This window comes from Myotis myotis, unplaced genomic scaffold (genome assembly GCF_014108235.1).
Source record: "Myotis myotis isolate mMyoMyo1 unplaced genomic scaffold, mMyoMyo1.p scaffold_m19_p_3, whole genome shotgun sequence".
NCBI lineage: Eukaryota > Metazoa > Chordata > Mammalia > Chiroptera > Vespertilionidae > Myotis > Myotis myotis.
In genome coordinates, this window is record NW_023416335.1 from 864,781 (window position 1) to 877,068 (window position 12,288).

The 12,288-nt window shown below is 46.1% G+C and overlaps 1 protein-coding gene across 3 annotated transcripts in view; it reads right to left on the bottom strand.

Annotated features, from left to right (window-relative positions):
* Positions 1-1,363: 1,363 nt before the first annotated feature.
* The window catches only part of ASB5 (ankyrin repeat and SOCS box containing 5), a 49,321-nt gene continuing 38,396 nt past the window's right edge, over positions 1,364-12,288 (bottom strand). For all 3 annotated transcript variants that reach the window (XM_036300620.1, XM_036300621.1, XM_036300622.1), the window contains exons 2-7: positions 11,329-11,408; positions 8,760-8,867; positions 7,623-7,773; positions 7,337-7,471; positions 3,462-3,653; positions 1,364-2,075 (exon numbers count right to left, since the gene is read on the bottom strand). In XM_036300620.1, the coding sequence (XP_036156513.1) occupies positions 1,948-2,075; positions 3,462-3,653; positions 7,337-7,471; positions 7,623-7,773; positions 8,760-8,867; positions 11,329-11,408 (794 nt within the window). In that variant the 3' untranslated portion in view covers positions 1,364-1,947. The remainder of the gene's footprint in view (positions 2,076-3,461; positions 3,654-7,336; positions 7,472-7,622; positions 7,774-8,759; positions 8,868-11,328; positions 11,409-12,288) is intronic.

Sequence of the window (12,288 nt, forward strand, 5' to 3'; positions counted from 1 at the left end):
AATCAAAGACGAATTAGAACCGAAAAAACAGAGGTTTTATTCCGGGGACACTAATCACACTTGGATACATGGACAAACATGTGATATATTTACATTAGGACAGCTCTCTGACAAGACAGCCACTCAAGCTGAGTTACAGGGTGCCAGCATTCGTGATGGGAAGGGCAACGCTCATGTTAACATGTGGTGCTGACTCTGAGAGGCAAGACCCAGGAAGGGGAGCGCAGTCCTCCCACGCTCCAGGGAACCTCTGACGCAGGAAAAGGACAGTCAGAATCTTTTTTACTAAAAGGCAGTTTTAGTGCCTAATGGTATTTAACGAGGTTACTCTACAATAAAAGCACTTATGAGGACATTACAAATGTTTTCAGAGATTTCAGTAAAACAGATGCATTTAAAGGTCTCTAGCCACATAGGGAACATATTTTAACAAACTTGCTGCAGCCTTATTTCTATTTTTGAAACTCCAAACAAATGATTTTTAACGCCATCGCCGGGACGTTGGAATTTTATGCAATAATGGTTTATTTCCCAGGGGTCTCTGGAAGTCAGCAAGAGAAGTATGACAGGAAATGGCATGCAAGCACAGTTGAAGCAGAAGATAAACACGGGATTCACCCTGTAGAGGACACTGTTTCAGGAATGTCCTCTTGGATCCAACGCGCCCTGGCAACCCAGTGTGCTGAGCCCTTGCCTTGGGTAAGGAGAGTTAGAAACACCCTACTAACCAGGGGCCTATCCCAGGGGTACATTTTTTAAGGTCGCTAAGTTTGCTAAGTGGCGCCCCACAGTTTAAGGAGCTTTTGATCTTCCACATTTTAAGGCCTTGGGCTGCCCTGCTCCCTGAGGTGTGGCCAGGAAAGGACCTCTTTGTCAAGCAGACAGGAAGTCCGTTTCCCTCGGTCCAGGTAGCACCAGAACCAGGTGCTGGCGATTCCTGAACCGGGAGGAGGCTGGAGGGATGTGTCTGAAAGCGCTGGAGAGAGACCTTCAGAGACTGCCCTTGAGGAGGGGGAGGCCTTAAAATAGCCCAACAGGTGTGCGATGTCCTCACCCTCAGGGTGTGGGGCAGCGATAGCTTCCAGTCCCAGCCTTCTCTGGGCCAGGCCCACGGAAGGGGAGGCGGCCAGGGAGCTCTCTGCCAGGAGAGGGACGTCCTCTTTCTCTGTGAACTGATCATGTAATGACAGTGCATGTGCCACACAGTGGTTCCCCAGTGAATCTTCTTTATTTCAAAACAGGTATTAGCTGCTCTTTTTTTTTTTGAAAATATATTTTTATTGATTTTTAGTGAGAGAGGAAGGGAGAGGGAGAGAGAGATAGAAACATCAATGATGAGAGAGGAAGTCACTGATGGGCTGCCCCCTGCACACCCCTGCTGGCGATCAAGCCTGAAACCCAGGCATGAGCCCTGACTGGGAATCGAACCAGCAACTACTTGGTTCCTGGGTCGATGCTAAACCACTGAGTGACACCAGCTGGGCTCCCTGCTGTTTTCTAAGCCACACTCATAGTTTGTCTGAATATAAAAAAATACAGAGCATCATTGCAGACCAAAATAGAAAGGTGAATGCATTACTTGAAGACTATAGACCTTTTAAAATACGCCATATAAAGAATAATTTTGCTTAGAGTTCACAGATTTCCTTTTCACTCTAAAAAACATAAAATGGAGAACTCTTTTCTTTTCCTAAACCAACAAAAGGGTCCCTGGGAATAATAATATATAGATATTCAAAATATACTGTGTCCAAAAACAATAGCAATGCCTACCTACAACAACAGTACCCACTCGTACACTTACAGGTAAAATCCATTCTTCCCTGCTTCCCTGGGTGTTGCCCTACCTGCTTCTACCCCATTGTTAGCACATTTTAATATGAAATATGCACTGTGCGGATGACGTGGAGCTTCGCATTGTCTGAGCACGGAGACGGATTTTACTGTCTATCGGTACTGGAGGAAGTTCTGCAGCAGCGTGGGCAGCTGGAGCTGCGGGATGAGGTGCAAACGCGGCCGTCCGATGCGGCGTCTGATGCAGAGGCGGCACAGCTGGCAGAGGGAGCTGGGCGTGGCTGCAAGAGACAAGCAGGGTTTGTCCATGAAAGCAAAACACGGATTTTCTTATGTTGCAAGATGCATGAAATCAAACCAGAAAAATCTCCAGTGCTTTGTAGCAAACTGGCAGGATGACCCCTGTACTGGGGAAATCATATGAGCATTTACACTGCCTTCATAAGACTGTATTAGAATCGAGGTATATCCCATCTACGCCCTTTAAGACATTGAAGTCTTTGGGCTAGAAACAGCTCAGCGGGGTGGCTCGGTGATTGAGCATCAACCTATGAACCAGGAGGTCATTGTTTGACTCCAGGTCAGGGCACATACCAGGGTTGGGGGCTCGATCCCCAGTAGAGAGTGTGCAGGAGGCAGCCGATGCATGATTCTCTCTCATCACTGATGTTTCTATCTCTCTCTCCCTCTCCCTTCCTCTCTGCAATCAATAAAAATACATTTTTAAAAAATAAAACCTCAGAAACAAATTCTGCGTTTTGAAGGAGATACAGATCAAAGGAGGACATGCACTATAGGAGGAAATTCTTTTTTTAGAAAATTTTGTTTTATTGCTTAAAGTATTACAAAGAGTATTACCTATGTCTCCTTCCACACACCCCCCCCCTTGACAATCCCCTGGCCTCCCCTACCCCCCAGTGTCTTGTGTCCATTGGTTATGCTTATATGCATGCATACAATTCCTTCGGTTGATCTCTTACCTCCCCCCCTCCCATCCCCCCAACCCTCCCCGGCATTCCCGCTGTAGTTTGACAGTCTGTTCGATGCTGCTCTGCCTCTCTATCTATTTTTGTTCATCAGTTTATAATGGTCTTTATTATCCATAAATGAGTGAGATCATGTGGTATTTTTTTCATTGACTGGCTCATTTCATTTAGCATAATGCTCTCCAGTTCCATCCATGCCGTTGCAAATGGAGGAAATTTTTAATTGTTCTTCTCAAATTTGATTTACTTTTTAAGCCAAAGCCAATTGAATTACTGTGTCAGAGAGATTCCATTTTGGAACTAAAGTCTTAAGTGTGGAAATATGTCCTGATCATGTTTCTACCCACGTTGCAGAAGTCGCCCGCCCCTATAACATGAGGCGAGCCTCTAAGTGTTTATTCACAGATAGGATGCAAAACTGCATATTAGGTAGGGCCAAAACCGAATCTATGTAACTTAAACAAAGGAGTATAAAGTTTAGGTCAGATGGAAAAAAGAAAATTAAGATCATTGTGATTGTCTTTTTCACAGATAGAACCTGTTAAAAAGTATTCACTTCCACAAAATGCTCCAAATCGCACGCCATGATTGCTTTGCCCGCCCTCGGAGGCCTCTGGTTTCACCTGTTCCCTGCTCCCGGCAGACGAATGCCGTGGTTGGGATGCTCGCATGCTCCCCTACCTTCGTGCTGAAGCAGCATTCTCTCCACCAGGCTGCTGGAGGAGGCCACGTCCACCGGCCGCAGCAGCTCTGTGTTCTTGGCGTTGATATCCGCCCCAAATTCCAGCAGCAGGTGGACAATCTCCGTGTTGGACTGCTGGGCAGCAGCGTGGAGCGGCGTGTCCCAGTATTTGCCTTTCTGCACGTCAGCGCCTATGGGGAAATATGGGACCGTGATGGGTACAGACAGCAATTGTTCTAAGAGTCCCCTCAGCGCAGGAAGGAAGGTGTGGCAGAAAGGACCTCAGCTCCCTTGGCACTGAGTTCTTCACGCATACGTATCATGTACATGTACACACATACACACACATATATGAACATACACACACATACATACACATACCATAGACACATACATACACATACCACATGCTAACCTGACCAGCTCAGGGAAGGCCTGCATGGCGGTCTTGCAAACTCAAAGACCTAAAGTAACCACTAAGGATGGTCTGAATTTACACTTTAACTACAAGCAGTTCTGGTGGGTAGTCATGTCCTAGGCTGGTATCTTCCCTGACAATCTTTACCTTAACTGAGCCTCTGTCTTTTTGCATCTAAAACAGCTGTTCTCAACCTGTGGGTCGCGACCACTTTGGCGGTCGAACGACCCTTTCACAGGGGTCGCCTAAGACCATCCTGCATACCAGATATTTACATTATGATTCATAACAGTAGCAACATTACAGCTATGAAGTAGCAATGAAAATAATTTTATGGTTGGGGGTCAAACATGAGGAAATGTATTTAAAGGGCCAGAAGGTTGAGAACCACTGATCTAAGATAACATGCCTATGAAATGTCTGGGTAGCATGTAACTTCCCTTTTTCCAGACCCCTTAGGGCACAGCCTAATGTACCTGGACAGCAGGACAGAGACCACAGATTCCTTCTTGTTACTGTTATCCTGTTAGTTGTTGACTGTTAACTGTCCTGCACCCACCTAAGTATGTGTCCATCATTTCACTTTCTATCCAATCGCAGAGGATTCCCCGCGGTGCTTTCTCCCGCCTCCCTAACCCATCACCAATGGATTTCCTGTAACCCACCTACGTCCCCTCCTTTGATTGCAACGTATAAAAATAGATGAAAAAGCCGCCATTCTCCGGAGCATTATCGCAATCCGTTGAGATTCTGCTTCCGGGCAACAGTTTGGCTCAAATAAACTCACAAAATTCTTTACAGGTTTGAATGTTTTTATGTTAACATTACACATCAACAAACAAACATACATATGTACATATACATATACATACACATATACATAATCTTAAAACTTGGTACATCTGGATGAAAAATGCACATATTTTTTATATTGTTTACTATTCTTCTATATGGTTAAAATATCACCTAACAAAAAGAACTTTTAATTTTAAACAGTTCCAACATTCATCATATCAGCTACCCTATGTATTATAAACAGTGCACAATCAGTTTGACATGTATCTATCTGCATCGTGATTGATAGCTCTCAGGAGTATTCAAGAGCTTATTGCTTTTCTTCTTTTCATTTATTTTAAGGCAACAGAATTCTTTTGTTTCTTCGAAAACTCGTGATTCCAGAGACACGCGCTCTTTAGGTAAAGTGTAAATAGATGTTCCTGTCACTTCTCACTCGTGCAGTTGAAGGAGATAACGACACACAGGCACTGAGCCTGTTCAATGAAAAGGCACATTCTATTTCTGCATGCAATTTTTTTTCAAATGCTTACATTTAAAAATAACTTCCGTGTTAAATCACCTACTGCATTGCCTTTTATCTTAGTGGCAGCCGCTGAATGCATGACTGATGGCAAAATGCTATTTAATGTGGAAATGAGAAGAATCCCATTTTCCAGCACATACATGGTTACAACACAGAGAAATGTATCGATGAAAATGCATTAGTCCTTTCAACTCGACTTCCTGGTCCTGCCTGTCAAACTCTTGTTTGTAAGAAGCAGTGCACTCTAAGTAGGGGGTGGCCCTCCTGCTACGCTCAAGTTGCAATCAATGTAATTGTTTTCAACATTTTAACCTAATGGAAATGCTTAGTGGGAAACTGCATAACAAAATCTCCATCAAGGGAGCGTACACTCTGCTGGGTGTGTCCGTTAGGAGAGAACAGAGCCTGAGAGTGGTGCTCCATCCTAATTACTACCCGCACTTCTCAGTATTCTTCTCCGTATTCTTCTCCTCATAAAATATCCAATGGAAAGAACACATTCCTAGCAAAGTAAAGAAAGGTAATGAAGAACACACTCTCCTTGTTATGTAAACTTACGGGAGACACAGCCAGGAAATATCAATCTGCCAACAATTATTAGCAGAACTTGCGTTTAAGAGTCTTATTAGTAAAGGGAGCGGAATAGATGGAGACTGCTTGCTAGAAATGTGTAATTTAGCGAAGATACTGTGAGAAACAGTAAGGGGTCACCAAAGATCTGTCAGGATGTATCAGAGGCCAAACGATTGCCATCCTATATAATAAAAGGCTTATATGCAAATTGACCAAACTGAAGAATGACCGGTCGCTATGATGTACACTGATCACCAGGGGGCACACGCTCAATGCAGGAGCTGCCCCCCGATGGTCAGTGCACTCCCACAGGGGAGCGCTGCTCAACCAGAAGCCCTGAGCCGGGCTCACAGCTGGAGAGCTCAGCGGCAGTGGCAGAGCCTCTCCTGCCTCCATGGCAGTGCTAAGGATGTCTGACTGCTGGCTTTGGCCAGCTCTCCCCTCTCAGGCTGCGAGAGGGAGAAGACCGGGCTAAGGGATCCCCCACCCCCCGCCCCAAGTGCACGAATCTTGTGCACCAGGCCTCTAGGGAACAAAAAAAGACATAGAAACTTATTTACTCATTTTGAGTATATTTAAGCACCTGCCATGAGAAGCACTGTACTAGAGGGAAGAGAGGATGGAAAAAGAGAGAAACCATAACTTAACCAAGCTCCCAGCCCTGGTCCCAAGGTCAGGAGAAGTTTCTGAGGGGCTGTACTGAACCTCGAGGACCTGGTTTGCTTCAAGTAAGTGGACAGCACATCTCCTCACGTAAGTAGACAGAGGTAAGTGAGACGATGAGGTCTAGGACCATGCGGGAGTTAGGGTTGGTGAGGGGTAAGGCGATGAAGCAGTTAACTATCCCTAGAATTTTTTTGATCATTTTCTTCCCAGATATATTCATATTTAGCAACATTACATTCAAACTTGAAGATCTGAATGTTATGACCTTTGACCTTTGTAAGTAGAGGATTTGGAGCTTTGAGGTGAAGTGGAGTTATCAGGAATGAGGTCTTGCATGGAACAGAGTGAGGAATCTCGGAGGGAAGGCGGGTGGGATGGTGGGAGGTGATCAACCAAAGACCTTGTACGCATATGTGCATACACCATGGACATAGACAGTAGGGTGGTGAGGGCCTGGGGTGGGAGGGCAGGGTTGGAGTTGGAGGGGGTCAATGAGGGAAAAAAGGGGACATATGTAATACTTTCAACAGTAAAGATTAAAAAAAGAATGAGGTTCTTGTTTATAGGCTATAGACTGATGTGTGAGAAGCTTAGAATAAGAACATTTTTTAAATGAGATATAATTTTTAAAGTAGTTCATGTAGAGAAACAAGTGGAGCCCTGGCCGAGTAGCTCATCAGTTGCTTAGAGCTTCACCCCAATATGTCAAGGTTGAGGGCTCCATCCCTGATGAGGGCACATACAAGATTCAACCAATGAATGCATAAATTGGCGGAACAACAAATCTCTCTTCTCTCTCAAATCAATCAATACCTTTTTTTTAAAGAAAAAGAAATAAGAGCTGTATAATTACTTGTGGGTCTGGATGGAATGGAAGATGTTTTAAAGGTCATTACCAGCGTAAAGAAGCTTCCGGATGCAGTGGAATTGCTGTGACATACAAGCTACATACAGCGGAGTTCCCAAGTGAGGAATGTCTTGGTCAACATCTATGCCCCAGGATATCAGGATCTGTAGACATTCATGGTGACCTGCAGACACAAAGTAGAGACCTGTTTTCCTTGAGGCCCATCCTCCCACGCACCTGTGCCCACGGCTCCAGCCTGTTATTCACGGAAAGGTCATTGCAACCGCGCAGGTGGCTGCAGGGACCGCTGCCCTTGTCACTCCCCCGGAGCTGACCTTTGCTGGCGGCCTCGTGTGTGGGGGAAGGCAGGCAGGACTCCAGCTGTGGCTTGGCTCCATACTCCAGCAGAAGTTCCGCACAGCACGGGCTGCCCTGGGAGCAGGCGTTGAATAACGGCGTCACGCCATCTATTGTGATTGCATTGACCTAAACCGAACCAAAATCTCAGAGTGAGATTCGGAGGATCACACGTGATTGACTCTCAGGCATGTTTAAAGGTGTGGTGATCTGCTCACAAAAATAACTAGGAACGTGTGTGGTAAATATGACAAAGGATATTTAGCTCAGACACATGGATAAGGAAAGTTTTACAACTTCAAGAGATACATAAAAAGAGGATATGGTAGATAATTCATAGAAATGAACCTACAATAAAAATGATGAAAAAATACATACTCAAGGGTCAAATGCACAAAAATGAATTTAATGGTTAGGTACATTTCAACAGGTAAAAAAATCAACAAGTGTAAGAGTGATTGATGAAAATGAAGCCAAAGCCACTTTGCCGGGAGCAGTTTAAATTGAAAATAAAATTTCTGAGGATTTATCTAAAGAAAATCATCCAACTCAGCAGGCGTGGCTCAGTGGTTGAGAGTCAACCTGTGAACCAGGTGGTCAGGGTTTGATTCCCAGTCAGGGCACATGCCCAGGTTGCAGGCTCAATCCCCAGTGTGGGGTATGCAGGAGACAGCCAATCAATGATTTTCTGTCATCATTGATGTTTCTATCCCTCTCTCCCTCTCCCCTCGTCTCTGAAATCAATAATATATATATATATATATATATATATATATATATATATATATATATATATATATTTTTTTTTTTTTTTTAAAGAAAATCATCCAAAAGATGGGCAAACATTATGGGCACGAAGAAGTTCATCTATTCCTATTGGGAACCACGAAAGCAGGGAACAGCCTACAGAGTACTCCATAGGATGCGGCATGCTACCCCGCTTTTGCAATGATTGGGTTTCCTTCTTCGAGTGCAAATGAGAGAAGGCTGGGCAGCTGGAGAGCTTTATTTGTATTCTGTTTCCTTTGAAAACCACCAACAAGGAAAGGGAGGCAGAGTGAGAACTTTTCTTGATTTGAGTACCTGGTAGATGTGAGCACTGAACAGGGACTTACATTGGCTCCAGCTTCCAGAAGAGTCCGGGCACAGGCCACGTGATCGCCGAGGCAGGCTTCGTGCAATGGCGTGACATGGTCTATGGTGACCGCGTTTACGTTATAACCCTAAATGTGACGTGAATAATGTTGGAAGGTGAGAAAAAGTTCTGTAAAGTCATCTCTACAGTTGTCACTAAAGAGGGATACAAAAGGTCAAGGAATGTCACCTGCGCCCTGTAATTGTGACCCCACCCCACCCAGACCCAGTGCTGCTTTAAGTCTTGTGCTCAATAGATTCTGAAAGTATTATTGACATTCGGCTACATAACGTTTTTCTTTCTCGTTAGGGCTTGCTTGGGTTGCTATTGGTTTTTTGGGTTTTTTTTTTTTTGGTAGAACTGGAGACTGGGTATAGGCTGGATCCCTTGCTTTGTGAAGTTTTGTCAGGAAGTAGGTCTGAGCAGGTTCTGTGCTGGTGGTGAGTGGCCTTGACTACAGAGTCAGGCTTGGCTTGGAATCCTTGACACATAGGCAGTGATGGCTTTCATTCAGATGAGTCCATTAGCCTCTAAATTAATGGAGATTAAATGAGCTGGCGCAGGGAGAGCAATTACTGTTACAGTGCCCTGCACAGAGGAAAGGTTTGATTTGATTATTCAATCACAACGGAACACGCCTAAAACTGCCATTCTAATTAAACTAAAGATATCAGACCAACGTAATTAGGTTTGACCAGGATCTGCGATCCTTTGCCTTCTTGCTGTGGGTGGTGATTCGTTGTCTGTTGACCATCACACTAAGCACCATCCTGAGGAGACTTTTCTGGGCCAGATCCCCGTAACGGACTGCAGATCCCCACGGTCTGAAATGCCAGAGGGACGTGAGGAATCTTAAATCGGAGGCAAGAAAATAATCATCCTCAATCTTCGTGACTGGCAAGTGGCAATTTTTAAGGTCCCTTAGGTCAGTGGTTATCAACCTTACTAATGCCACGACCCTTTAATACAGTTCCTCATGTTGTGGTGACCCCCAATTTCATTGTTACAAATTGAACATAATTAAAGCATAGTGATTAATTACAAAAACAGTATGTAATCATATATGTGTTTTCCGATGGTTTTAGGTGACCCCTGTGAAAGGGTCGTTCGACTCCCAAAGGGGTCGCGACCCACAGGTTGAGAACCATTGCCTTAGATGATCCTTTCCAAGATTTCCAGGTGGCTGGCCAGCGGTCAGACTTGGAGAAGGGATTGCCCACTGCCACACACCAGGGACCGGACGATGGAAGCCTCGGGAAGGGGAGATGCCCTATCACTCAGGACTGGCGCAGCCTCTGGCTCTGCCTGGCTGGGCTGTCGGTGCGTATGACATGCGTGTTATGAAATCCCTCAGGCTGCTCCCCTCTCTGAGAACTGCGCGACCCTTCAGGGGTCCCCTTTAAGCATGCATGACCTTTTTGCAGGTTGTTTTCATGACGTGATGAGCAAACAAAAGAGTCACATGGTTATCAGAGAAGTGGGCGGGCCCAAGGGGGCTTCTCGCCCTAACTCTTCCCTTCACAGACGAGAGACAGTGGGGGCCAGAGACATTGGGGTTCACCTTCAGTGCCAGCCTTGCATCCAGGTCCCCAGCCCCAGGTGCCCTCACCCTGGGCGACAGACACTGCTCTCCTCCCTCGTGGCCCTGGGAGAAAGCGCCTCTCCTCGATCCTGGGAGACACGGGGCAGTGGCTGCCTGGCCGGGGTGTCTGTTGGAGTCGTGTTGGCAAATAGTTTTTCTCTTTTTGCTGCACGCCGCCGGCAACTTTTAAAAACCCACAGGCCGAGCCAGCCAGAGAGCCTGCTGTTTCAGCAAAGCCCCTGTGGTTTCCATCTTCCCTCTGGTGAGGGATGGGCAGGCAGGTGGGAATGACCGGTCCCTCGCTCTCACAGACAGTTCCCCACAATGCATCACAAGCTACCATGAAGAGTCTACTAGGCCCGTGGTCGGCAAACTGCGGCTCGGCAAACTGCGGCTCGCGAGCCACATGCGGCTCTTCGGCCCCTTGAGTGTGGCTCTTCCACAAAATACCACGTGCGGGTGCGCACGTACAGTGCGATTGAAACTTCATGGCCCATGCGCAGAAGTCAGTATTTTGTGGAAGAGCCACACTCAAGGGGCCGAAGAGCCGCATGTGGCTCGCGAGCCGCAGTTTGCCAAGCTGCAGTTTGCCGACCACTGGTCTAGGTGGCTGGTCTGATGAGCCTCTCTTGGATATTTTAGGCTGAACTGAAAAAGCTGCACACATTGTAGAGTGAAGGATACTTAACGCGCTTAATAAATAACACGCGATTCCAATGATTTCCTACATACGTGTGTCTATCAATCAACAAATACACTGCGCAGGAAATCGGAAATGCTAAGACTTAAGATCAGATAAAGAGGTTTCCAATAGACGAGAAACCACAGACTTGACCGCTTGGTGAGTTCAACTAAAAAGGCTAATGAAATTTCCGAAGTGGTGTTAGCGTTTTCGAGCTGATGACTTGGGGGATTCATGTTTTCTGTGCATGGCCCGGGCCGGCGTTAAGCATATGGGACAGTTCACCTGTGACAGGAGTGTCTGCAGAGCCAGGAGGCGGCCTTGACTCGCCGCTTCGTGTAGGGGGGAGCGGTCTGCCCAGGAACCTGCGGAAGAGAAGGAACACAAGGTCTGATTCCAGGTGAGCCCTCTTAGGACCCACCCCGGAGAAACAGGGACCCCAGATCCAGGGCTCCTGTGGGGACCGGGACACGTATCCCTCCATCAGGAAATTGAATGCTCTACAGCAGCGGTTCTCAACCTGTGGGTCGCGACCCCTTTGGGGGTCGAACGACCCTTTCACAGGGGTCGCCTAAGACCATTGGAAAACACATATATAATTACATATTGTTTTTGTGATTAATCACTATGCTTTAATTATGTTCAATTTGTAACAATGAAAATACATCCTGCGTATCAGATATTTACATGACGGTTCATAACAGTAGCCACATTACAGTTATGAAGTAGCAACAAAAATAATTTTATGGTTGGGGGTGACCACAACATGAGGAGCTGTTTAAAGGGTCGCGGCATTAGGAAGGTTGAGAACCACTGCTCTACAGGATCCTGACTGGCTGACCCCAAATCCCTCACCTTTGGAATTCTCTCCTTCAAAGACTAGGGGGATTCAGGTCACGAGATTTGCCACCAAAACCAAAAAATAAAAAACCACCTCTGTCTCATGGTTGTCCAGACAGAACCCCCAAATGCTGTTTTTGGCACTTTGAGCTGAGAATCGACTGGACAAGCCACCTCTCCAAGCCCTCCCCACCCCCACCCTGCTGTTCCCCTGCCCAGAGGTGTGAGGGGCTGCAACAAATGAAAATCATGTTATTTACCCAACAAATGACTTTAAAGTCAACTCTAGTGCAATTTAAATGGTCACTTGGCTGCTCATCAGACACGCATCTCAGGCAAAGCACGTCTGAAGCCTGTGCCAGCAGATGGGTCAGGAAAACCACTGGAAGCTTGGGAGGGCCTTGT